Source organism: Colletotrichum lupini, chromosome 4, assembly GCF_023278565.1.
Source record: "Colletotrichum lupini chromosome 4, complete sequence".
Taxonomy (NCBI): Eukaryota; Fungi; Ascomycota; class Sordariomycetes; order Glomerellales; family Glomerellaceae; genus Colletotrichum; species Colletotrichum lupini.
In genome coordinates, this window is record NC_064677.1 from 204,367 (window position 1) to 230,448 (window position 26,082).

Genomic DNA, 26,082 nt, shown 5'->3' on the forward strand with positions numbered 1-26,082 from the left:
CTTCGCCCTGAGGTATCCATTGGGATGTGCCCTTCCATTGTACGAAGGTAGGTAGGTACTCCGTACCTTGTGCCCTGATTCATTCCTGAGGTTCGAATCCTTCCAGGTTCTCCATCGTCTCCATCTGGAAGTGGCAGGTGCAGGTGTGGACCCCGACCCTTGGGTCACTGCTTCGCCGTTGGTTGATACTCGACGTGCAGCTGGTCTTAGCGAGGAATCGCGATCGGCCGCAGGCAGGTGCAACTCTCATTGCGCGCATTGGAAGCAGCAGCGTGCCAGAGACACGGAAGGAAGAGGCGATGAGCGGCTTCCCGTTGCTGCTGCCTCGTGCTGTGTCGTGCACCGCCCCGGTGTCGTTCCTATTTCCAGATCTCAATTGCATCCAACTCTCACTCTCACCCTCACTCTCACTTACACACGTCGTGTAATTCACTTCAGCCTCTCACTCCGGGATCCTGAGCTGAGCCATATTATTGATTTCAGCTCACTTGTACCAAAGGTAAGACGTAATTACTCAACAATCGTTTCTTCTGCGACTTATGTTATGGTGATAATGGAAACCAAGTGACTCGAAACTTTTCCCCTCATCTCCCAACCTCCAAACCCATTCCGCTAATGAACTAATGAAGACACTCTCTTGTCTGACTTGCCCCCTCGCATTTTACCTACTTTCCGTGACTCTAGAGGGCTCCCCACCATCGTGACGACGTCATCCGACATGCATCATCCCTCGTCAACATCCAGCACCATCCACTCACCTTACCACTTCACCCCGATGGCTCGCTTTCTCCTCCCTCACTTTTCGCGCTTTCCCCTCACTCTGCTCACTCCGCAGAGCAACCCGCGGCTGTCATCCCATAGAGTGACCTCATGCCGCATCTTACAAACATACACATCAACCAATCCAAATCTCCCAACCTCACCAGTAAGATCCCCAGAGTTCATGCACTCCAGCTCAGACCAAGGTAGCGTAAAGTCATGATCGCTCGCTCCTCCATGGACCATTTGGACTGAAGCCCATCGGTCCATCACCCCGTCATCAAACGCCTCTGGTGCGGCCCACTAGACTCCCGTCGCATGGCAGCGTCATTCCAGAATCCGGGGTGCATTGTTCCTAGTGCTCATCCACAGTAGTTCTCGCGTGCATCCGTAGCTCCTCATCAACCAACTTTGTTCAACGTCAAATCTCACTCATCGCCATCTTCTTCACCGTTCGGCGTTGAGCGAGATCATCTCACAATTGCCGGGTTCCCTATCCGAAGCAGGCAGGGAAAGTTCCAGTGTTCTACTACACTCCCCTCCCGGCATCCAAACTTCTGGCTCGCATTCCTTTCGTCAACGTCGTTGCACCTCATCTCTCCGAAACGCCGGGCCCCTCTTAACACATGTTTGCTTTGACCTCCGATGAATAGAAACCCTAAATGATCCACTTCCCACACGGCCCGGTCTCGGCCGCCGTTGACTTTCCCGCTTCCGGCTTCCAACCCCCGCGTGGTTTGTCCTGCTTGATTTCTCCGATGCCCGCTGTGGTAGTTTCGAGGATTCTTTTCTGGAATGATATAAGTCCACAAAACATTGGACGAACACAAACAAACAAAGATACACTTTAGTTTGGTTGTGAGCGAAGTGTTTCGGCTCTCACATCGAATTTTCGAGACCCTTGGCAAGAGGAAACACAAACATCATGTCCTTCACAGGCTCGAGCCTGTTGGAAGCGAGGCTACACCAAACGATGACGAGAAATCTCACTTAACCCCATCGACATGGAGTGCTCTGACCTATTAGGCAATCTTCAATATCTAATGGCGCCCACAGCGCAGTCATTCAATCTAAACACACAGCCCTATAGATATTTGTGAGACAGGCCGGACAGGCTACCTACTTCCGGCGGCTCAGTAAGACCAGGTGGCTAGGTATGCTCGTTCATGCAGATTTGCTTACACCATCACACTGTGCGACCCTAGCCTCTGTCAAGATCCTCCGATAAACCTACTCTTTGGTTGATGCAGCCTTGACGGTGACCGTCAAGCCATCTCCTCCCGCTTTGACCTGGCGAACCATTGCCTGGAACTGGCCCTCATTCGCCAAATCCTTCATCACAATCTCTCTTGTCCTCTGAAGACCCTCCAACTCATCGAGTCTCTCTAAGCTGGCTTCAAGAAGCTCATCGAATCCTTCCTGCGCGCATATCTCCTTGAAGGCGTTGTGCATCGGCACAGAGTCCGCCCGAACCATGGAATTGGAATCGATTGAGAAGATGTTGAAGTGGTCATGCTTCTGGATAAAGTCGAATCTCGTCATGAGATGTCTTGCCTCGTGGAGAGGCATCTCCGGCAGCTTTCCGGCCAGGAGCTCTTCTGGCTTCATGTCCTTCTCCTTCTCAATCAACGCCTTGGCCAGTAAGAACGCCGTGGTGGCGTGGTCTTGTTGATCCTCGGCATCGGGATCCATGTCGGCGCCCAACATCCAGCACTGGCCTAGGAGCCAGCGTTTTTCCCTGTCACAAATGAACTTACAGGCTGCGAGCATGTCTTTTGATCTCGCAACGTGGTCAAGGAACCTGACGCGCCCGCCAACCAACTTGTAGACTTGGTTCAAGATATCGCTGGACACATCCTCCTTGAAGACCTTTTGCCGGAATTCGTGAAGTGCTTCAACAGCAGGATCGCGGGGCACATCGCGGACGTCTGTCACGGATATCCGCGTGGCCTGCCATTTGAGGTGCTCAGTGGTACTGTGGTCGTCGCTGGTGAACACCACAGTGACGAGGCGACTTGCCGCCCACATCTCCGCCCGCTGTTGGATCAACTCCAGCAGCTCGCGTCCGTCGTCGTCGTCTCGGAGTACGTGGACGCGATTGATGATCAAGACGAGCGGCTTCCGGATGTGTCTCTGCCGCATCAGAGCCACTTTTTCCATCTTGTTGAAGGCCCTTTCAATGTCCAGGATGGCGGTTGAATCGCGAGGGCCCTTGAAGCTGAACAAGCTTCCGATATAGTCCTCGTGGAACTCAAAGTCGAGAGCTTTGCCCAGGCGGAGACGGAAGACTTCGAGATCGCTATGGGCTTCGAGCATGGCGATCCCCGAGCCGTTGACCCTGCGCATCGCCTTGAGGATCATTGAGCTCTTCCCCGTACCCTTCTCTCCCGTGATTAAGTGATACTGACCTCGGATGGTCCCGTCAATGATGCCGTCAATGTGTTCCTGCTCAGCCCGAGGGATCCATTCGTTCTCACCCTCCAAGCCCGTGAAGTCATCAATAGTATGGAGCTTATGAGGAGCCACGTGGCGTCCTAGAGCTGTCAGCTCTGGTGTCGAGAAGCCAACGCCAAAAGCATTGTCCATCTTTCGCAGGACAAGGTCCTTGTAGTAGGCGTGATAGGAGTAGCCAGCCAGACCGAGGACCGCGATGGAGCCAAAGGCCGTCGCGCTGCCCTCGACGACCCTCCAAAAGGTAGGTTTCCAGCCATGGGGTGAGTCTTCAGGTTCACCCTTTTCGTGCCGTTGCTTATCGTAAGAGGAGCCGTACGTCGGACCTTGTTGCTCTACGACGATGAAGCGGGTCCGCGTATGGGCTCTGCTAGTTGCCTGGTAGGCCTGACCATCGATGAAGGCATGAGATTAGCTAGATGCCACGTGAGATAGTTTTGGCGGATGTGCTTACCCTCCATTGTTTCGAGAGAAGGTAGCGTCTAGCCATCCGTGAGTTGATGCCGTACTTCAGGCTGGAGCAACGGGATCTCACGCGTTGTCACGCGGAGGTGTCACGAAGGTGTCACGGAGGAACTTGGCACTAAGAACGGTGGCTGTTTCCAGAATCCACGCTTTCTCATCAATGGTCCCAAAGACACACACGGACGTCGACCTGCTTTGAGCAGATGTCGGGGTCGACACAGGTTCCAGGCCTTTCCAAGAGAAGTCTTCCGAGTTTCTTGGCAAAGCATGCGCGTCCTGCGATGGACTTTGGGCCAAATGGCCGTTTGTGTCGTCAAAAGGGACGGAAGGTGCAGAGGCACGTTGACGGGGCCCGCCAATTTGGATCAGGGCGATGATGTAAAACCTTAACGGGACGTGGCCTGAATATAGTGGTGGAGTGGTAGAGGCTACCCATAGGCGGGTTCATGCGACAAGCCAAGTAATTACAGGGACCTCCCGCGGACCGCCTCCTGGAACGTCTATTGTTAGCGAGGATCCATAAACCCCGTCTTCGGCATCCAGCTTATGAATGAAGAACACCCGACGGGATATCCCATCAACTGCAAATACGTACTGTTTTGGTTTTCATCTTGGGTGAGTCAGTATGTGAAGGCATTTCTGTCTTTCATCTTCAATTTGAAGAAATGCTATGCGCCAAGGTTTATGGACCATAGTGAACCCGCCTTAGAAGATGAAACTTGCTTACACGTAAAATCAAGACTACACATCGTTGTCGAAGGGGAGTTGAGCGGTGAAGCTTCAGACATATGATGCTTGCTCTAGCATTGACATACTACATAACTGGGGATCAAATCCTACCGATAGCGGTTGGCTGTCAGTTTAATGTGAGATACCTTATTGATATGTTGACAACAAGCTACTCTTTCAGTTAACAACCACCCTACGACAAAATTTCGGCTATTGCAGGTATCAAGAATGAACACAGAAACTTCTACCACAGATTTAAAGATATGGATGGGGTTCCATCATGAATATGTCATTGGTGAAAGCACTGATGTCCTGGTAAAGATTAAAATAGAGCCTCGGACAGCCTAAAGACTGGCTGCCGTGGCGTCGTCAGCAGCTATCCGCAGGGAAATCCTCAATCACGCACCCAGAGTTCTGATAACATCTGCAAGCTAGAAAGCTTTATGACGGTGTGATTTCAATGGGCTTTCTGCAATCAGGGGCTTTGTTCCAGCTGATTGCAGACGGTTTTTTATATCCGCTTGGCAATACGTTACACGTAAGCTTCCTGAAAGCAGACTCCCCAGGAGGGCAGCCGTCAACGTCATTTAATACGACACATCAGTCACAATACGAACAATCTCCCAGAAGACAGCGGCATCGAATTTCACCAATATTCAACCTCTTGAAGCTTGCAGCTTGTGAGCAAGTGATGATTTACGATTTAAGAGTTTCTTTCGAATAAATGTTCCAGAGATGTGGGTTTTGTGAGGTTAAGTCAGGTTTTTATCGTTGTTACAATTACCTAGGTAAATATATCGTGGAATATTTGCGTTAGTCAATGGGAACGCCTACAGCTGATGCTATACTACGAACTGCCCTAGTCATCATCTCTACCTCGGCTGTTGCCCCGGGAAGTGTTCCACGATCAAGACAACGTCAATGTTAATAACTTGTTGTCGCAAGAAATGTTCATCGAAATTCCACAATAACTGATATTCGAGGAGAACACAAGCTCAGAGCACCTAATGCTCCTTGATAGAGACTCACTATCCCATCGACTGCTACAAGGCGACAGTACAATGGTCTCCAGCTTTTCTCTAAATTCTCTAAGATATGAATTTTTTAATTTGCGGATATAGTGGAAATAAATCGGAATAACGCCTGATTAGTTCTTCCCCCGCACTCGGATGTACTGTCGCCTTGCAGCAGTCGATGGGATATGTCTATGATATTTCGGGAGGTGGTGCAAACATACTGAGGTCACAAAGATTACAGGCGTACTGAACGTGGTCGTAGAATCTCGATTCATGAATACGCAGAGGCTTCAGCTATAAGGAAATCTACCGCGGAAAATGACTCTCACCCGAGGAACCGATTGACTCTTAACCTTTACCGTCAATTGCCGGGCCTGTAAAGTAGGCATACGCGTACAACACAGAAACTAGGCCTGGTGGAATCTCTGTGTACCCCTAGCTCCCGAGATCAAGGTTGGTTAGGTGCTCCTGGCATGTCGGTGGCTATGACGCGAGACACGGCTGGACCACCGAGGGCGCGATAACGTCCGCAATGCAAACGTCCACGTTGAATATTTCTGGCTACTCACCCGAGACAAATTGAATCGGTAGAGACTAGCAACGCCACAAAGGGAACCGCCGACGGGTTGCTAATCCATAATCCATTAATCCACATAGACCCCCCCCACATTGCATTACGCTTGATTTTATCTTTAACCCTTGGCCTAATTACCCCTTAAAAGGTCCGAACCATTCGGAAAGGAGAGGGTGATTTGATTGAGGTCTCTGTGATTCGCCGGCCGTTTCCCCGCAAAGTAGCAGCGTCGCACTAAGATCTGCCCTCCGCCGCCCAAGCTCCCACATACCGGGGCTTGGCATCCGACTACAGCCTCAATCCCTCCGGTAGACGGTGCGTGACTGCAAGTCGATGTGAAAACCCATGCGTTGGACCGAGGACTGATGACGAGTCACTCATACGTACGCAGTTTGCAAAAGATTGCGATGTTGTTGTTTGCCCTTGTTGTGTGATTCGGAGGCGTGAACGATCAAGCGTGACGATATCTTGTTCCCTCCCGGAGATGGCATACATAAAGACGTTGAGCCATGGCAAAATTCAACAGTTCTTGTTTCTTTTCTCACCACCATCAGTCATTCTAGGCACTTCTCCTTCACTTCTTCACTTGAGCAAGACCTTGAGAAATTACATTCTTTTTTCACTTCACTTTCGCTATTTTCAACTTTGACATCTCGATTCAACAAAAAATGGTTACCGTTTCCCGCCTCGCGTTGGCGGCCATCGCCCTCACCGGTGTTACTGCGCACCCAGGAGAGAAGCATGATCCTCACGTCCATAAGCGCGAGATGGCCCTGCGCCGATCTGTTGCCGCCAGCACCCGCCGGGCTCTCGACGCCTGTGCCGGCTCGGCTGCCGACATCGCCCTCAAGCAGCGTGCTATCCAACGTCGCGAGGCCAAGCTCAAGGAGCTCCGCGCCAAGAGAGCCATTTCTGCGACTGGTGAGATTCCACGGGAAAATCTTTCAAAATTCCTGGCTGACATGTGATTCTTTAGCTCCGATCCGCCGCCGTGCTGAGAGTGACTTGACCACCTGGGCAGCTGTCGACCACAAGTCTTCCGCTGGATACATTCTCGATACCGACCCTGCCACTCTCTTCGCCCAGAACACCACCTGCGTCGTCGTTCCCGAGACCACGATTGGTCCCTACTGGGTTGCCGGCGAGTTGATTCGCAGCGAGATGACTGATGGACAGTCCGGCGTGCCTCTGCATCTCGACGTCCAATTTGTCGACGTCTCCACCTGCACGGGTGTGCCCGAGATCCTGATCGACGCTTGGCACTGCAATGCGACGGGTGTGTACTCTGGTGTCTCTGCCGCCGGCCAGGGCGGTCTGAACTCGACCTTCGGCCGCGGCGTGCAGCAGACCGACGACGATGGAGTTGTCCAGTTCGATACCATGTTCCCGGGCCACTACACCGGCCGTGCTACCCACATCCACGTCAAGACGACGACGGGCGCCACTGTCCTGGACAACGACACCTACGTCGACGGCGTGACTAACCACGTCGGCCAGCTTTTCTTGGACCAGACCCTCATCTCGGAAGTCGAGGCTGTCGCGCCTTACAACACCAACACGCAGGAGCTGACTCTCAACTCTGGTGACAGCATCGCCTTTGGTGAAGCGACTGCGGACTACGACCCCTTTGTCCAGTACGTCCTGCTCGGTGACGACATCTCCGAGGGTGTCTTGGCCTGGATCACCGTTGGATACAACACCACCGCCGACTACTCCAGCTCTGCTAGCGCCGCTGCCCACTACTACGCCGACGGTGGTGTCGATACCTCTTCCGGAAACGGCGGCGGTGGCCCCGGAGGTGCCGGTGGTCCTCCCAGCGGTACTTTCCCCAGCGGTGCCGGTCCCAGTGGTGCTCCCCCGAGTGGTGCTGCTTCTGGCGTTCCCCCTGCTACCTCTGCTACTTCTGCTGCCGCTTCCACCACCACCACCGCTGCTTCCAAGGGTGGCTGTGCGCGCAAGCGTCACTTGTAAAACTTGGTGTGAAGAATGGAGTCTCAAAAGGTGGCGAGTGACTCTGTCGGCGATATCATATTGGTGCCTGCCGTCAAGGGACGTTGAAAGAGTCATTCGAGGGTTGATGCGGATTGATGGTCATTGCTTTCTGAAAGTTGAGTTTTGGCGAGAATGTTTGTTTGTACTTTACCAGTAAGATGGAGGAAAAGGCGGCAGAGATCAGAATGAATCTTGCCTGACGCCGTCCTGTTTGATTTATCGAATCGATTGAATGTGAGTTCTCTAGCATTGGAAAAGCCTACAATCAGCTTTGAATAACAAACGGCTACACTATCCAAACATTTGACTTTTCGCTTCCAAAGTTCCGAGTTCCTCATTAATCATCTTGAAGTACATGTGTGGTTGAAGGGGAGTTGTGAAAGACAGCAATATCCGTGCTCGTACTTTCCGTTCCATGGATGCTTGGCTCACTCGCGCTGGTGGCCATCGTAGACATTGTTCAGCTATCGCGATACTGACGCACGAACTCATGCAGTTGCACAAGGGAATCGTGTCCAACTTTCTGCATGTACGCAGAACTCTTGTCTCCCGAGATGGAGACGTGAACGAGCTTTCTTGCTATCCAGCACAGCTCGCTATTGTACCGGATCATGCCCGCTTTTTCGAAAACGGCGGGCTCCATGCGACCCCTGATCGTGTCCCACATGACTTCCCACCTGGAAACGGCACGCAATAGGGCTGGTGCGCACGCAGGTAAGACTCCCATGAGATTGGCCGATGCCAACATACCGTTAAGTGCTATTGTCATCAGATCCGTCCACTTCTTGCGTATGCTTGAACCCAAACGAGGCAAAGGGGCCGAACATACCGAAAATTAACAATTGTAGGTCGGATCCGCTGATATCTTGGAACGGGAAGCTCCCCATGCCGACCCAGTTCTCAGCCATCAGCGCGTCGGTGCATTGTTTGACGGAACAAATCCGCCTAGAACCGTCGGCCCCGAGAGCGTTGGCCGCTTCATAGTACTCCGCCGCGTCTTTAGCATCCCAAAGTTCCAAGGGGCTTGGCAGATCACAAGTCAGCTCTGCAGGCGTCATCGATGGCGGCGTATTGAACATGCCGCATTGCTGCCAGTCTCCTAACGCCGTCCAAATGGCGAGTCTGCACACCTGTCAGCAACGATGTGTCTACTGAGGGGGAAGAAAAGGCTAACCTGATTTTTGACTCATTGCGCACGAATTCTTCATATTGGAATATGGGAGCATGTTTGGTCTGTGCTAGACCGAGAACCCGTACGGCCGATACAAGCTGCGGGAGTCGCTGGGTTCTGTTCTTCCGCCGCGATGCTACGTCGTTTCGGAAGAACTGAACAGAGTGGATCATGAGGGCTGCCTGTAGTGTCTCTTCAAGCTCATGGGTGAACTCTGGCGCTGAGCCTGGGGGCATCAGACGCTCAAGGCAGCGAAAAATGTATTCCTCGGCAAGCGTGAGATAGCCACGGGCTGCGAGGGCATCGTCGCTTGGGGGTGATCTCAGAGACCCAGAGAGTCCAACGGCCAAGAGCAGCTGTTTGGTTGTATAGTCACTGCCAAAGTCTGGCCGATGAACGATGGGAAAGTGGAGGTGACTGACTCGGAAGTAGGTCGCAGCAAATTGGCACAGATTGCCTGCCGAGAACACCGAGTTTGCCGTGTCAAGATCAAAGGTGCCGTCATACCATTGATTTGTGGCAACCAGAGTATGATGAAGTTCTTGCAATCCCGAGATTATTTCGGCTGATCGCGGTTCTAGGCTTTCAGGCACAAGAAACGACATCCTAGTGTTGGATAGTATGTTTTCTGACAAGACGTCCAAGGAATTGAAGTCTATCAGCTCGGGAGCGAATGTTGATGCAAACCCATAAGGGAGGAACGTGAAGTCATCATCGATCAGCATGTTTGGAGGGTATTGCGTGGGCACATGCATGTCCTTCATTGTTGTATCGATTCCATCGCCCTCGGTTCTCGCAGCTGCTTCACTGGCGAGGAACTCGAGTATGTTCTCCGAGTTGGGATTTGTCAGACCGAGAAGGAAAGCGACTGTGATTTTGGTGCGGTCCTTGTCATTATCCGGTGTGCCTACCGCGGTTGTGGCCAATGATGAGGACGGTGTGGATGAGGATGCATCTGTGATCACGGATGTGCTCTCTTCCAACCGGTGATATGTGCATTGGAGCTTGCGAGAGACGCATCGCACGCAGGGATCAGAAGTATCGCATGACTGCTTGCTGTGAAAGCAGGCGTCGCATGCGCGGGGTTTCTGGCCGCGCTTGAGATTTGGAACGGTTTCTTGGTCTTGTTTCTTGGGGCAGTGGATTGTGTGCTTACGGCACACATCTCTGTCACGCTTTAGTGTGATTTTCGGCATGGATGTGCGCAAGATGATACGAACCGTCTGGCGAACGCCTTTTCGCAGTACAGGCACTTGTACCTAGCGGATTCCACGTCTGCGAGGTTGTGAGTACCGAGGTCAAAAGAAAAATCCCGAAGAAGTCAATCAAACGCTAAAATGTAGCTCGGGCTGGTTGGTATACTACGCAAAAGCTTGATTGAGATGAGGCAAGGTGAATCCTGTCACGTTGAATGCTGGAACGAACTGACAATACATTGATAACGACAACCGATAAATCCGGGCAGTCATCACTGTCAGGCGGGAAGTAGGCGAGATCGCCCGGAACAGAACAGGCTGTAGTCCCAAAGGGGCAAAATGTTGACACAAAAGAAGAAATACGGAAAGGATGAAAAAAACGAAGAGAGGAAACAAGGAGACTGACTACCTACGCGTGGATTCGTGCCGGCGTAGATGAGCACTTCTTTGATACTGCTTCCCGCAAATAGCACATGTATGGCCACCGGTTGAAGGAGCGGCCATGGCGGGTCCGGCTGTCTACCGGCGGCGTAGTTGAAGAATCCCAGTAGTGATAGCGGCGGGCTATTCGAATTGGGCTTAGGATTCTCAGTAATCAGGTCGCGTTGGTTGGCAGTGGGCTTGGATGAACGACAGAGAATGTGAAGATGGTGGGTTTAAGCCGATGAACGCGTTCGGAATGACGCGGGATGGCAGGATGGGGACCCACAAGGCCGCGACAAGGGGCTTGAGGGCAGTCTGTATGTATGTATCTATGCGACCGGAGAAATCCCACCCCCGGGATCTCGGTGAGCCCCGGTTGTCCCGCCCTGAGGTCAGGTGGAATCACTATCCCGATTGGGACAGAACCCTTGCTGTCGCAGCCCCACAATCCACCTTAGTGGATCCCTTGGCGAATCACAGCGTCTTCGGTCTTGGCACAAAATAAAGGGAAAGAGGCTACTCCCCCAACTCCAATCTGCATTTCGACCTCTTCCTTCCTCAACTTCTCACCATCATCAACGTCAACTGCAGCACCCGGAAACCCCCGCAATATGAATTTTCTCCTACAACCATAGTACCATAGCCATATGTATCAAGTGAAACAAGTCACTTCATCAGTAGCACCTTTTGCACCAGGAACCTCTTTAAGATACCACACCCTGCACCCACTTTGCGGCTACCGCAATATAATGCATCGATGGGGGGTTTCCGTGATTCGAATACCGTATAAAATGACCAATCTTCTTGATGTTTGACGCATTACTCTCGGCCTCCGGTGGCCTGTTATAATGTCCGAGGCTGCGCTCTTTCTTGCAAATGATTGAATTGACCTATCTGATACCTACCCTTCTGCCTTGCTCAGCTTTCCCTCTGCTCGATGATCGATTTTGATCGACACTATCGAGTCGTATAAGATGTCCAGCCTTTGTAAGTCCGTTCTATCTTCAATACCTCCTCGAGCTCTCGGGGTCCTCGGCCGTCAACGGCCACTTCTCACGCACACGCATGGTCTCAATACCATGGCTCACCATCTCACTAGCTGTTTTGCGGTATCATCCGCTGAGACTGGCACCTCGAGCACAAGTTTATGCCCTTCATCTTTCATCTACATCATCTATACTTGGACCTCAGCATCATCGCCATCAGAACCATGCGAGATCACACTCTACGAAAACTAGCATCGTGCCACAGAACACTCTCCCCTTTGACAGCCAAATCATCAAACCACCATCCAACGCCGTCGAACATGTGTTGTAAGTCCATCAGAACATCACGTCTCGACACTCCCATCTCGACACTCCCATCACTGGCTAACAGCAATAACAGAACGACCTTGGATAGCATCGTCAATTGGGCCCGCCAGGGTTCCTTCTGGCCCTTGACCTTTGGTCTAGCCTGCTGCGGTATAGAGATGATGCATGTATCCATGCCCCGCTACGACCAGGATCGTCTCGGCATCATCTTCCGCGCCTCACCTCGACAAGCTGATGTTATGATCGTTGCTGGCACGGTCACGAACAAGATGGCACCTGCTGTTCGACAATGCTACGACCAGATGCCCGACCCGAAATGGGTCATCAGCATGGGCAGTTGTGCGAATGGAGGTGGTTATTACCACTACAGCTACTCAGTCGTCAGGGGAGTGGATCGGATTGTACCCGTCGACATCTACGTGCCCGGATGCCCACCCACTGCAGAGGCTCTACTACATGGCGTGTTTCTCTTACAGGCAAAGCAGAGAAGGACGAAGATCACGAGAATGTGGTATCGGAAGTAGGCTTATGGCTAATGTCATGTCCTTTGCAGTGTAGTACATGTATACCATCCCTGTTCCTCTCTCGATCGCAACCTCCCCTTCTCTCATGTCAGCCATCGTGCTGGCTTGTTGGATCTGTCTTTCATTTGTCCTGCCTAGCAGAATCCAGTACGCATTTGATCACAGTCTGGAGCGATTCAGACTTTTACTTCGCACAATTTCTTAGACCCAACTTGAAGCCTTGCACCTTTGCTGCGCAACATGGAACTGAGTCCCGGCCAAGATATTAGATCGTCAATCCATGATGAGGCTGACAATCATCCTCAACTAGCAACGGGAATCGAAGGCAGAGTGATCACCCGGCCTTATATCACCCGACCTGCTGTCAGCTTACTTGCACTCTGATTGCCAAGACGCTTCGCAGGCCGTCCCCCACACTACGCGCACAACCAATTGCCCGACGTTGCACATTTTGACTCCTGTCAGCATAACGGTTTCCCCCAACTGCCTGATTGAGCTAAGGCTATTTCTCGTAGAGACTGCAAACTAAGCTGATTTGACTGCGCCGCTGCATTGCGTCTGGCAATGAATTCCACCTCTGCACCGAGAGGGGTTCGCGAAGCAAAAGCTGTATGCCAAGAACGACGCCCATATCAGAAAATATATTTAAATCCTCCAATATCGCATCAGGGAATAATGATCTTGCTCAGTGTATTGAACGGCTTCACTGCGCCATCGACCGCCAACATGAAGGTTCAAACCCCCAGAGCCCTGGCGATTTGGTTCTGCGTGTCGCTCGCATGTACGGCCCTCGGAGAACCACTCCCTGATCCTACGGGAGGGCACAACGTCGGCGCTCAGCGTTTCGTCGTCCCCTTCTTGGAAGATAATGATGTCGTGTGGCCGAACGGTGTTTCGACTGAGTACCTCGTCACGCTGTACTATCCTACCGAAGACGAGAAGCCTTGCCCAAAGCCGTACCTCGAACCCGAGCTTGCCAAATTATACACCGACCTGTGGAGCTACAATATTTCTCACTTGACGTCAACGCTGAGATGGAACGCGACTTATCTGAATGAAGAGAGCGGCCCAACACTTCTTTTCGGACCTGGCGGTTGGGGTGTTCCGACGGATGGCGACTACATAATCATCTCGGAACTGATATCACATGGTAAGCTCGCGATCCCTCAATGTGTCGCTGCTCAGAACTCCAGACTAACTTTGCATCATCTGAAGGATATGTCGTTGCTGCGTTTGATCACGTTTATGAGCAGCCTTTTTTGCGGTACCCCAATCGCACGGGCGTCTACGGACTGCCACCGAATTTCAGCAATTATTCCCTTGCCTGGGTAGAGGACTTGCATGCCGTCAGGGTCAGACAGCAGCTGCACTTCATCGACTACTTCCCCTCACTCGTGGCAAGGCTTGAAGCTCCCTTTAGGACCACCGATTTAGGCACATTCGGGATATCGTTAGGAGGCTCTGCCGCTCTCACCGTAGCTCTCGAGAGCGATGCAGTAGCAGCCGCTATAAACGTCGACGGTGCCAACTGGGGTCGATTGAACAGCACATCCGACTCGGATCTCAAGAAACCCTCGATGATTCTAGGCTTTCAGGGCCACAACGCGAATTCGGACCGCACCTGGAACAACTACCGAGCCTGGCAGACTGGCTGGTGGCGTCTGTTCTCGGTGGATGGAAGTTTGCATCCTGACTGGTCTGACCTGGGGTTCTGGAAGACTTTCGGCACGACACGTACACAGGGGCCAATTGACGGGAGGAGAATGGTCCATATCTCAAGGACGTTCATTCGGGCCTTTTTTGACGACATCTTGCGTCATAATGACCAGCCTCTTTTGGACAGCCCTTCTGAAGACTTCACTGAAGTGCATTGGGACGAAGTTCACAATGGACCATGAATCCAGTGGGTTTTCAAACTGTACATGAAAAGATTGATAATGAATACACCCACCGAGGTTTTGCATTAGAAGACGTATCGATTGTCAGCGAAGGGCATCATAGCTCTCCAGCCTTTTGCCAGCATGATTGCGAATATCAGCATACACAGCGATTTAGCTTTGGTCTTAGGGATTGCCTTGGCAAAAGCAAACGGATAGTCTTGGGCTTATCGGAGATGTGTCGATTTCGAATTTCAATCTTGCTTGGGCAGAGATGCACACAATTCCTGCCCTCATACATTTACTATTAAGACTTAGAGAGGAATACACCCATGCCTACTGTTGTTTGGTTGATGTTGGAACAAAGAAATTGTAATCCACCTTCTGGCCAATGGGTTCGTATCTCCACCTTCCAACGTACCCGTTGAAGGAGCCATTCCCACCATTTGTAGTAGCATAGACACCGAGCAAACCACCGGTTGTAGCTCCATCTCCGGCCAACAACGCGTTATTGAAGACCCAGAGCGACTGCTCAGAACCTACATGATCTGCCGAGCTTCCAAAGAACTCATTGTGAGTCTCATTCCTCGGAGAGATCCTAATCCTAATAGCTCGGCCCAACAGTTCTTGCGGAATCGGTACGATCTTTGGATCAGGAGCTGTTGAGTTGTTGATTGAACGAGCCCTGAGTTGGAAGTAAGGCTCGAGCTCGTCTCCCTTGTCAGACATAGTGGCTTGGTAAATGATGCCGAGATCGACATGCTGAGTAGGATTGACATAATTGGAAACTCCGACTTCGTCACCGACAGACTTTCCAAAACCTAACTCGATATCAACAGTAAAGTTGAAGAAAGTGTGTTCCTGCCGTCGAAAGACAGATGTGACACCCTCAGTGGTGACATTGAAGACAACATCTCTTGTGAGATTAGCGCGAGAGGCAATCATCTGAAGAGCATTTTCATGACCCTGAGGAGATACAGTGAAGTATGAGGCATTGAATGGAGCTCTCCAATAGACCCAATGCGACGGAATCGTGGACCCCGGCTTGAAATCTTCCACATCTGCTTCTCCAACAAGAGGGCCAACTCCTCGTTGAACAGAGGACTTGTTGGGCAACGGTCCGCTCATGTTTCCGCGAACTGTATCTGCGATAGGCCAGCCTCCTGCCAGCCAAGAGACTGGGAAAAGAACAGTCTCTCTGCCCATGGGATAGTTAAGACTGTTGTAAAGATCCGGTCCTCCGCGGGTAGACAAAGCAACCCCCCACCAGTTTCCAGCCGAGTCTTGAAAGAGATCAGCATGGCCAACAGTTTGAAAGTATTCCTTGGTGCCTCTATTGGAAACAAGGGGGTTATGAGGTGCCGCTTCCCAAGGTCCTTTGATGCTCTTAGATCGTGCAATAGTCGCCGAATGATTTAGTTGAGTGCCACCTTCAGCAATCAATAAGTAGTAGTATCCATCCTTCTTGTATACATGGGGGCCTTCGGCATTTGCGCCTCCAGTCCCATTCCAAAGGTCCCAAGGCTCACTGGTATTGCCGGTGGAGAGATCAACGTAAACTGCCTTGATGGGTGTTCCGGAAGAAGCAACAATAACAGAGCCGTCATCGTCGAAGAAGATGTCTGGATCAATTGTGTCGCCTGGTGTTTCTGGCCATATCGCATCGGACCATGACAGGTCGTCAAATGGGTCCTTTGTAGTGAAGATGACAAACTTTGGTCCTCCGAGCTGGGCACTGACCCAAGTTGAGATCAAGTAGAACGTGCCATTGTTGTAACGTAAAGTGCTTGCAAACATGCCAAGGTCTTCACCTTGACTTCCGTTGCGAATCAGAGGGAACTGGGACACCCGGTTGACTGCATTGCTTGCAAGTTTCCAGTCGATAAGATCTTTGCTGGCATAGACAGGATTTCCTGGGAAGGTGATGAATGACGACGTCGTGCAGAACAAAGTCTCATTCCACTCAGGGACAAAAGCACAACTAGGATCTGAGTGCCACCCTGGAATGATTGGATTGGTGTAAGACGTATTTGCCAGAGAGCCTAGAACACCCAACGGGCATGAAACGAAGGATATGAAACGCAGAAACTGCATATTCAAGGCTGAAGAAAGCTTCCTGTCACTTTGATGGCGAAGGATTCTATGAACGTGCAGCTGCCGCCTGCTTTATTTCCCAAACAGTTTGATTCCACCCCGGTCTGTGCTAAGAGCTTGAGTAACATTGATTTGCAGATTCTCTCGTTTGCCCGCCCCGCGTTCCCACTTCCCCGCCATAGTCTAAGGCGGACTTTCCGAGATGCGGATATCCCGGGCCTTCCCCGAACTTGCAGCTACGAAGAGGACAACGGTGGGGCCGAACCGAGCCGAACAAGCCCCCGTTGGCTGAACTTATCATTTCAAAGAGTATAGGGAAAAACAGACTTTTATCGGAAAAGCCTGGAAAGAGCTTTAGACTGGGTTCCAGTTTAAAGAGCCTCTGGGAGATAACAAAGCTGACCTGGAGCACCTTCTTTGAACGAAATTCGCCCACGTAACGTTGATATAGTATTAGTGCAGGTGGTGGCGTCGGGCGCCCAACATCGCCGTCAATGATCCGCGGTTGTGAACTTTGCAGGAGGGAAAGTTGGAAAGGTGGAAAATCTAAGAAAAATAGTCTATGGAGATAGCGAGAGTATTCACTGATACTGTGTATTAATACCGTGAAAACGATATCGAGAACCGCCCGAGCCGCCAGCAAAGGCAGAACTTTGAAACAAACAAATAGTATTAGTGCGAGCGAAGTCTCCCCAGCTAGCCTCACAAATGTAGACCCTCACTCCAACGTTGAAGGACTCGGGAGATGAACTCAACAAGGGACTTGGCATACCAGTCACTTTAATTCTAAGAACATGCATCGATTGCATATGACGGGCATTGTTGCAGTATCGCCACAACTCACTATGGGTGTCATTGATATCCTACATAATTATTCTGCAGTCTTTTGGCCACTTAGTCTTGTTTATGGCATGCCATGATGGAGCTTGGCGATATGGACAAAAAGACATGCTTAAAGACAGATTCTGCGCAACATCTAAGGTTGCCTCGCGCTACACTATCAAATTGGCATAAGCTCCTCCGCTTGCCTTTGGCCTGCCAGTCTCATGATGGCTGCATCAGTCGTTGTTGTGATGCCGTATCTGCATGTGTTAACGGAAAGGGGGCTTTGATATCATCTACCTGTTCAATATGTGCATCATCTTCTAGAGTCGGTAGACCTCCATATCTGAATTGGCCACGTTTAACCATAAAAGTATTAATGCTATCTCCTGCTGAGCTAGCTAGTTCATCCTGGTGACCACAGTGATGTTTCAAGCTAAGTTGTCTTTAGTGACTCAAGTGACGACGGCGAGGGGAATGAGCAGGTTTGTTATGGGCCTGCGGAAACGACAATGAAGAACCGAGTCTGGACGGAATCTTTAGTAAGGTTGCCTGAGTCGGCGAGGCATAACGTGTCTCAGCTTGATGATGTGTTAGCCCACACCATCCCACCGGAGGCGATCTCCGCAGGATATCTACCGATAGGTAGGCACAGCCAGCATATGATCGACTTGGTCTGGGCTCAGTGGGTTGGACTAATTACCAGCTTGCCGGAATTCCGACCACGCGTCAAGCCGAAAGCGGTAGGGTGATCCGTGTGTAAGCCTCAAATCCTGCTCGCCTCGTCGCTTTCATAGTATTAAGCGTTGAACAGCCGCGGCAAGTTAGTGTGCCGATGTCCTGAGACGCAAACGTCGTTAATAAGCTCTTGCTAGTGCCGGGTCTGCCCTAAATCCAACCTTCTCTAGGCATGCGCTTGGGATAGCCCAGGGCTAAGGATAAGGCCGATGGCCCGTCAGCAAGGCTTTCTACGGACAAGCTACCGGAGAGGACTTGATGGACCCCAATGCACTTTGACTGCTACCTGTGATTTGAGCATAGATTATGCGGTGTCTGTGATGCGTGATGGTGACAGCCGCTCAGACAGTGTTCTTTGGCTGTACCGTGCTAAAGGCAGCTCTTGGCGATGTTCTTCTTGGCAGTGCTTTTTGGACGACGAAGATCATATTGCAAATCATCTAAGGAAAAGGTTTTCAGACGATGATCCATGATTGACGCAGGGATTCTCTAGCGATCCAACCTCAAAACTGACTGTCGGGCTTTATTTTCACTCTAATCATTCGTTTCTCCATCAGGATGTTTTGTTGAATAAGTCATTAGCTAACTTTAAGCCTCCAACGGTGCTAAAACAAAGATGAAAAAGAAGCTTAAGTATTCCGGCGCTAGTCAGGAGTTTCGAGCAAATTATCGCATGTCAAGAGAGCTTAAACTTTCTTTTGTTCCACCTAGCGCGGGGAAGTGGTAGTGCGGACAAACGGCGGAGGCCGGCCCCGCTGCCCGCGCCTGACAAGACGGGAAGAGCAAGCATCGTGGTTATAGGCTGCCGCAAGCTTCACAAGCTTTCTCCTCTTTTATGCGAGTGTATGGCCTAAAATTTACCCGCGTTTGGCTCTTGAAATGTCCGCGAAGCGAAGGCCGTTTTCTAGATGGTAAAGACATGCACGAGCTTAGATCTACCTGCAGTGACACGGTGAATGAGGCGGACAAGACAAGAGACACTTCGTTTTGCCATGTTCTTACACCATCGTAGAGTTCATACTAGTTGGATGATAATCTGATCAGTGTGTGAACTTGAGACGCAGGGGAATTCCGTAGCAGCCCTGGAGTGGTTCCAGCTCCATGCATCCTTCGTCTTGCGTGCATTCTGACTCTCTCAAATTTACCCGAAGCGGTAGTTTGCCAGTTTTGGCTCGAATATAATGAGAGGTTCTAAATACTTTTGTAATGACTGTGGGATAGTCTCGAAGTACGACGTATTCGTTCTAAGGACCAAGACATAGAACATACAGGTATCGTCTCTCCAGGCACTTGGTGTAAGAACCATAATCGTTCTTCCCATGGCCCTTTCTCCTTCCGTTTCCGCGTATAATCTGACCAGCCTCGCACTAATACGATACTGACAGTCGAGTCCGATCTATCTTGGCATCCATTGTGGAATGTGACCCGAACATTCAGCATGGTGTAAAAGGTCTTGGCATCTAGGTTCAGCCCAAAACACTTATGCGGCTAAACTTTCTTCGTTTCGACTCCACCCAAAAGCTTGTCACTTGTCAACAGTCGTTTGACTTCAGATGGTTCGCGGGGCGTAATTGCTCTCGTATGCGACACAAGAAAAGCTTCCTCTGCTGCAGGGCGAAACGATCACGAAAGCATCACGACTTCGGGCAGAAGAACGTTGCCAATGTATGGTGGCTAGATCCGTCGACATCCCTCGGACGAAGCGCGAATACTTAGGAAATGGGATGATGACTCGCAACATGCTCTTCCATTGACCGTTGAGTCCAAAACTGAGCGTATATAAGCTGCTCAAAAGTGCCATCACAAGCAGCATTTCTCATCACCATCTTCTTCTCATCTCAGTTCATCGAGTTACAGTCTTGACGGCGTCGACCCTTAATACCTTATTCAAATCATTCATTAATACTACCAAATCGCCAAGATGCGCGTCCCTCAGCTCATCCTCTCCCTCTTCCTCCTCTTCACCTTCGTTGTTGCTCTGCCCGTGCCGGCACCGGTAGACGCACTTGTTGAGCGGGCGCAAAGCGCATCTAAGAAGGGTAGCGCGGCGGGAAGAAAGAAGGAGGCCGCTGGCATCGACAAGAATATTAATATTCAAAAGCAAGAGCAAAAGGACGTCAAGAAGGTCCAAAAGGCCGAGGGCACCAAAGACTTCAAGAAGCAGTCGGGCCAGCTCAACAAGGACATCGCCAAGGGACAGAAGCAACGCGAGAAGAACCAGAAGAACGCGGATCCCAAGAACAAGCAGTTGAATGACGGTCTCAAGAAGGTATGGCAAATGTGTTTTTCATCGTCATCTCGAGCGACCTATATCTAATTGTTCGTCTCTAGGTTCAAGGTGCACAGGCCAAGGAGTCAAAGCAGGCCAAGGGCCTGAAGGGCAACAACTCTAAGCAAGACCAGGCTACTCTCAAGAAGCTCTCTGGCGAGTTCAAGGGTGGTGAGCAACAGAACAAGAAGAACAAGCAGGCCGTGAGTGTAAACGTCGACTCTTTGAGCAGAAATAAATGCTAACAGGAGACTGTAGGCGCTCAATGGAGGCAAGGGTGGCAAGAAGGGCAATAAGAGGGACGTGGAGGAAGCCGAGGAGATTGAGGTGATGGAATAGGAAATACTCTGAAGACCTTCACCGTCAAGACACATGCCACTGTGGCCCAATGGCCTTTGACAAGTTACAATCCACACGGAAATGGATTATACTGGAAGATAGCTGACATGGACATGTGGGGATGGTACTGAGATCGATGAACTGAGAAAGGAATCTGCCACCAGCCAGAACCATTGCTAATACGAAACATACTCTGCAGTTGCAGTTGACAACCTCGGAGAATAGTTTCATAACGTCCAAGAAAAGCCAAATTCCTAGCCTGGTTGGCGCGCAACGCTCAATGTGAACAAAAGTAGGGGAGCTTCCTCCCTTGATTCCGCAGAACCATAAAAGTGAATATGGCAGAGCATCCATCGACGATGGTAGCACGTCCCCGTTTTGGCCGTGGTTTGAATGTACGGTCCTGTAACGCACCTCTGAAAGTAGATCTACGATGCAAATGTGAGCTGGCCACAGAGACTAGAAGATCTTGACGTTATTCATAGTTCGAAGCTCGGATGCTAAACTTGGAATGCCAGTACGTGTCGGCATGTATTAAGACCGATGGATACCCTAGATTCGCGGACCTTGAGGACCAGAAGACTACACAGGTTACTGATCTGACAGAAACAGCTAAGTGACTTGTACCAAGTCCATCTTTATACGGTCGGTCCGCATAACAAAGTTTTCTGAAATACACGCCATAGATGGGTCATGAAAGAAAACGTCTTTGACGAACAGCTCCTCTGAATACGTTCACCAACTCTTTTACCTCCAACACTTACTGCACTTCACAACATAACTAAGTTCCACACGGCATTTCATGCATCTACGGGAAGATACCTTCACAAAAAAGGCAATGATGGGGATTGCAAAATTACCGCCGGAGGTTATCCAGCATATTTTTGATCAGCTTTCGACTGCGCCATCGTATTCGCACCTGTACTGGGTAGACGCCAGTTTCAAGAGCAAGCTGTCAGATTTGGAGGCACTCAGTCGAACATGTCGAGCTTTTCGACAGCTGGTCAGGCGAAATCTATTCAGCTACGTCTGGCTGGTGAAACCCGGACATAGCCACCTGATTTCTCTCATTAGAGGTTGGGACTCCCGCCCATATTGTACACAACATGTGCGACGTGTGTGCATTCCTATCCACGCTCCAGAGCAATCTCCTCGGCAGCAAGAGATGAGATTGTCAGATGACGAAGTTCTGTTTATTGAAGAGACACTCAGTAAAATGAGGCTTGCAGTTCACCCAAAAGGATGGAATCGTGGCGGCCATTTCAACATACTTGCCATAATGGTTCCTCTCCTGGCCAAATCGTTGAGAGAACTTGAGATTGAGTACATCTTGAGTGAAAATCACCGAAACCATGATGTCTCGAACAAACTTCTCCTGATGGAAGATGACGTCTTTCCAAACTTGGAAACCCTACGCATCAAATGCACACCTCGCGTGGGACGATTTCCAATGGAGCTTGTCAAAGCTATCTCAAAGAATGCCCCAAAATTAAGATCTCTCAAGATACAGCATTTCGACGACGCATGGTTTGACGGATCGCAAACTTGGGAAAAGCTCACCGATATTTCCATCTGGTCGAGTTTAAACATGCAACCGTTCATCATGGAAATTATCTCGACGCCAAAGCACTTATGTCATTTCGGACTTGACAGATGTGTGTCGAGTGTCAGTCAGATGGTGGATATGATTGACGCGTTGGTCGAGCACAAAGAGACACTTAAAGCTCTAAGTGTCCGGTTCCCCGATCGATCGACTGGAGAAACAGCGAGTCTGCTTCTACACAAGCTCTGTAATCTGGAAACCTTCACGACGCAGTTACAGGACGCCGGCACACAGGACGAAAACATTCTACGCCAGTTCCCAAAATCTTTACGAAAGCTGCGTATCGTACGAGCACGAGACCGCCACCATAATCATTCTCCATATCGTTATTGGTTGGAGGAGCACCTTCGGAGACTCAGGAAGACGGGCAAATATCGTAATTTGCAAGTGTTTGTTTGTGATACTTGGGAGGAAAAGGAAGGAGAAGAAAAACTCGACTTTGATGGACGAGATGAGGATTCCATCGAGAAAGGGTATTTGGGAGAGGCAGTCGACTGGCTGTACTTGATGCCGTGATAGATTCAGATCAAAGACTTGATTTCCTTTGAATCCACAGCAAGGCTTTCTTTGATACAGATATCAATGACAGCGAGTGTACTTCAGTTTGTGTACTTGGTTTTCAGTTCTTGATCTACCAATCACCAATCACCCCACAGGCGTTTATGATTGAAGTTCAGGGCGATTGATACCTTTAGGATACACGATATAGTTGAGCATTCTAGTTGAGTATTTGCCAGGGCCTCGTAGTCGAACTAAGGTATCAATACATACATAGCTCGGCAATTCATCGTAAAGCCAGGCATATTGCCGCTACTTTGTGAGCCTCCAGCTGTACTTGACGTTTGTCTGATAGTGGAGCCATCAATTGAGACCTCGGAAATCTATTACTTCATTCATTTTATCATGTCTTCGAATTTCTGAACGAGATCCTGATCCAAGGTCAGTTCGATGCTCATAGGGAACGTTACATCTTGGCTTTCCCAAATGTACTTACGTTGAAGTTGCAGGTGCTCATTGTCTCAAACACGGCCTTGTTGTTGTGCAGGCTCATGCTACTGACGCGGGGTGTCCGGATACCGAAAGCCACGCAGGCCATGAATCGGGCATCGTCTTTGGCTGTGCTGTTGGCCAGAGCCTGCCTAGTCTGGAGTGCTGTGGTCTTCGGTTTACCACCTTTGGCCTTACTCGCCTCTTGTTGACATGCTTCTTTGCATACGGCCAACACCCTTCTCATGGCCTTTTCATCTAAAGGTTTGGGGGTAAATCCCGGTAACCTGACCTGCTGATGTGTTTCGCACCATGTGCAGTGGCCACATTCCTTGACTGAAGAGTGAGTCGTATCGGCAAAGTAAGTTGCAAGCCCACGAGTAAGGCAGCTTTTGCCTGTCAGCAGGTTGACCAGGTCTTGAACGCGCTGCAAATCCTGCTTCTCCTTCTTCACAATTTCCTGGTCTATGTTGTCGATGATTTCGTCAATATCGGCCTGCTGACTTGGGAGTTTCTTGCTGACGCGGAAGACCTTTTGGACACCGGTCTTGCTGAGCTTGATGATGCCAGACTCGGCCCACGAGTCTAATTTCCGCGTAACATCAGCGCGACTTACTCCGCCGTTCCCAACAGGAACGTCAACATCGATATTTGTCCAGGTTTGCGCTTTTCTGGAGTGGGATAAGATGTACTTCGATGCTGGTGAGCCGTCGATCTCAAGAGCACGATGCTGCAGCACCTGATATTTGTATTCGGAGTACTGAGGAGTGCTAGCCCGGAGAAGGCCGAACTTCAATTCTAGGTAGGCGTAGATGATAGAAAGTTGGGTCTCCTGTCCACCATTAGTTGAGATGAATGCCGACTAAAGTCAAGGAAAATAGATTTGACAAACCCTAATGTCTATCCGCCGTGATTGCGACGTGATAGCCACGGAGAAGGGGTCTCCGGGCTTCAGCTGACAGTTCTCCTTGCTGCAGATCTCCTCAAACAGTGCGCGTAGAGCCAGCATGGATGGTCGTTCGCCATGGATGAAGACGTTTCTGACAAAGAAATCTTTGTCCGAAAGATAGAGCATGCACGTGCTTGGCTTGCCGTCTCGTCCAGCCCTCCCAATCTGTTGGCTATAGGCTTCAAGGCTGCCTGGAAGATCGAAATGGATGATGGTCCGCACGTTCTCCTTGTCGATACCCATGCCAAATGCAATTGTGCCAACAATCTGATAGTAGATGTCAATGTCAGAACTCTCTCCTCCGGAGGCTGTCGGACCAACTCACGATCATGTTTTGACTCTTGAGAAACGTGTCTTGTATTCCGCCCCGTACGTCTGCGTTTAGTCCTCCATGATATGCGCGAGCATTGAACTTCTTTTTAGACAGTTCATTGGCTAGAGTTTCTGCAGCCTGTTCGTATCAAGGTTAGTAAGTTCACCTTTGTGAGGTGAGTAGAAGCTTACCGCATGGGTTGTGACGTATATAATTGATGGGCCGGGGTGTTTCTTCAAGAATTTAGTGCATATCTCGACTTGGTCGTCATCTGTAGTGATAGGCTCGACCAATAATCGGAGACTAGGAGATGTGAGCATGATGCTAACTAAAAGAGGTATTGTGATTGCCTGACTGACTTTGGTCGGTACATGCTTGTCACGAAAAGACCCTCGGGCGGGATGTCGAAAGTAGTTCGAATGTCTTTCGCAACGGCTGCTGTCGCGGTCGCTGTGAGACAGATGACTCTGTCCACGTTGGCTTCCTTCGCAAAACGAGCGACTAGGAGCTATTGTCAGTCAAAGCGGAAACAATGGCCGCGTTAGAAACTGACTTTTGAGGTAGTCTGGGCGGAAGGAGTGTCCCCACTGCGATTCTGTCAGATGATGGAATTCGTATTAAGTACTAGTAGGGGGTTTGTGACAATTTGAGACATACTTCTGAAATGCAATGTGCTTCATCAATCGCTAATAAGCGAATGCCACCACGGATTGACTTAAGGGACGCAAGAAAGCCCTCGTTGTTGAGCCGCTCTGGTGCGCAGTATAGGAGATCGAGTTTGCCGCACGCCAGCTTGCTGTGAACATCGACGAACTCTTCGCGACTTTGCGTCGAATCCAGAACGGCTGCAGCGATGCCTCGGCGTCTGAGGGCATCAACTTGGTCCTTCATCAGTGCTATGAGGGGAGAAATGACGACCGTGACACCACTTTCTTCTGGGCTGCGCGATCCTGTTTCCTTGTCGAGCTCCTTTATAGCCACGGCGGGGACCTTTTTATATTAGACATAAGTGACTATTCTGAGCAGAGCCTCCATACCTGATAGCACAAACTCTTTCCTCCGCCAGTAGGAAATACTACAACAGCGCTGTCGCCACTGATGATGCGATTGATTGCTGCTTCCTGCTCCAGACGAAAGCTTTCCAGGCCGAATCGTTCTCGCAAGACTCTGCGGGCCAGAACCGAGTGATCGGAGGAACCTCTCTGTCGTTTCGGTCCTGGTTCTTCACTTTGATCCGTATCCTCATTAGGTCGCTTGGCTGCAGAGGGAGCAGCGTCCACTACAGCGAGCAGATCGGCTTCATCGGCCGAGTCGAAGCCGAAGTCGTCATCCATTGTCGGCGACAATGGAGGCCACGACGGAATCAATCGTTCGTACAATTAAGGTAGTATAGACCGTGGAATCCCTTGGCGGAGGATGATTGAGGTCGGAATCGATGACGTCCCAATTGGGAAAGTACCTATGCGTGCTGGACTTGC

The 26,082-nt window shown here is 50.5% G+C and overlaps 9 protein-coding genes across 9 annotated transcripts; 4 read left to right on the forward strand and 5 right to left on the reverse strand.

Moving 5' to 3' along the window:
- Window positions 1-941: 941 nt before the first annotated feature.
- CLUP02_07170 (uncharacterized protein) lies at window positions 942-4,312 on the reverse strand (the record flags this gene model as incomplete). The annotated part of the gene is made up of 10 exons (XM_049286166.1): window positions 942-1,010; window positions 1,064-1,114; window positions 1,239-1,524; window positions 1,643-1,720; window positions 1,883-1,909; window positions 1,994-3,597; window positions 3,665-3,692; window positions 3,746-4,076; window positions 4,161-4,218; window positions 4,271-4,312. The coding sequence occupies 10 exons, from the start codon at window positions 4,310-4,312 to the stop codon at window positions 942-944; spliced, it is 2,574 nt and encodes an 857-aa protein (XP_049143309.1).
- A 2,059-nt stretch (window positions 4,313-6,371) lies between these two features.
- On the reverse strand, window positions 6,372-6,545 carry CLUP02_07171 (uncharacterized protein; the record flags this gene model as incomplete). The annotated part of the gene is made up of 1 exon (XM_049286167.1): window positions 6,372-6,545. One exon carries the CDS (start codon window positions 6,543-6,545, stop codon window positions 6,372-6,374), a length of 174 nt encoding a protein of 57 aa, XP_049143310.1.
- Window positions 6,546-6,662: 117 nt separating this feature from the next.
- CLUP02_07172 (uncharacterized protein) lies at window positions 6,663-7,965 on the forward strand (the record flags this gene model as incomplete). Its single annotated transcript, XM_049286168.1, has 2 exons — window positions 6,663-6,915; window positions 6,971-7,965. 2 exons carry the CDS (start codon window positions 6,663-6,665, stop codon window positions 7,963-7,965), a joined length of 1,248 nt encoding a protein of 415 aa, XP_049143311.1.
- Window positions 7,966-8,446: 481 nt separating this feature from the next.
- CLUP02_07173 (uncharacterized protein) lies at window positions 8,447-10,857 on the reverse strand (the record flags this gene model as incomplete). Its single annotated transcript, XM_049286169.1, has 5 exons — window positions 8,447-8,745; window positions 8,816-9,108; window positions 9,161-10,324; window positions 10,378-10,432; window positions 10,767-10,857. 5 exons carry the CDS (start codon window positions 10,855-10,857, stop codon window positions 8,447-8,449), a joined length of 1,902 nt encoding a protein of 633 aa, XP_049143312.1.
- Window positions 10,858-11,841: 984 nt separating this feature from the next.
- Window positions 11,842-14,511, forward strand: CLUP02_07174 (platelet-activating factor acetylhydrolase; the record flags this gene model as incomplete). Its single annotated transcript, XM_049286170.1, has 7 exons — window positions 11,842-12,089; window positions 12,163-12,609; window positions 12,648-12,863; window positions 12,924-12,943; window positions 13,006-13,073; window positions 13,283-13,763; window positions 13,829-14,511. The coding sequence occupies 7 exons, from the start codon at window positions 11,842-11,844 to the stop codon at window positions 14,509-14,511; spliced, it is 2,163 nt and encodes a 720-aa protein (XP_049143313.1).
- A 65-nt stretch (window positions 14,512-14,576) lies between these two features.
- On the reverse strand, window positions 14,577-16,584 carry CLUP02_07175 (uncharacterized protein; the record flags this gene model as incomplete). The annotated part of the gene is made up of 3 exons (XM_049286171.1): window positions 14,577-14,623; window positions 14,704-14,753; window positions 14,831-16,584. The coding sequence occupies 3 exons, from the start codon at window positions 16,582-16,584 to the stop codon at window positions 14,577-14,579; spliced, it is 1,851 nt and encodes a 616-aa protein (XP_049143314.1).
- Window positions 16,585-20,065: 3,481 nt separating this feature from the next.
- On the forward strand, window positions 20,066-20,883 carry CLUP02_07176 (uncharacterized protein; the record flags this gene model as incomplete). The annotated part of the gene is made up of 4 exons (XM_049286172.1): window positions 20,066-20,413; window positions 20,476-20,616; window positions 20,672-20,740; window positions 20,782-20,883. 4 exons carry the CDS (start codon window positions 20,066-20,068, stop codon window positions 20,881-20,883), a joined length of 660 nt encoding a protein of 219 aa, XP_049143315.1.
- Window positions 20,884-21,593: 710 nt separating this feature from the next.
- CLUP02_07177 (uncharacterized protein) lies at window positions 21,594-23,041 on the forward strand (the record flags this gene model as incomplete). Its single annotated transcript, XM_049286173.1, has 2 exons — window positions 21,594-22,855; window positions 22,912-23,041. 2 exons carry the CDS (start codon window positions 21,594-21,596, stop codon window positions 23,039-23,041), a joined length of 1,392 nt encoding a protein of 463 aa, XP_049143316.1.
- Window positions 23,042-23,248: 207 nt separating this feature from the next.
- CLUP02_07178 (RecQ family ATP-dependent DNA helicase) lies at window positions 23,249-25,938 on the reverse strand (the record flags this gene model as incomplete). Its single annotated transcript, XM_049286174.1, has 10 exons — window positions 23,249-23,284; window positions 23,350-24,174; window positions 24,235-24,558; window positions 24,617-24,742; window positions 24,796-24,907; window positions 24,964-25,105; window positions 25,158-25,191; window positions 25,248-25,263; window positions 25,329-25,594; window positions 25,642-25,938. The coding sequence occupies 10 exons, from the start codon at window positions 25,936-25,938 to the stop codon at window positions 23,249-23,251; spliced, it is 2,178 nt and encodes a 725-aa protein (XP_049143317.1).
- Between the last annotated feature and the right edge of the window lie 144 nt (window positions 25,939-26,082).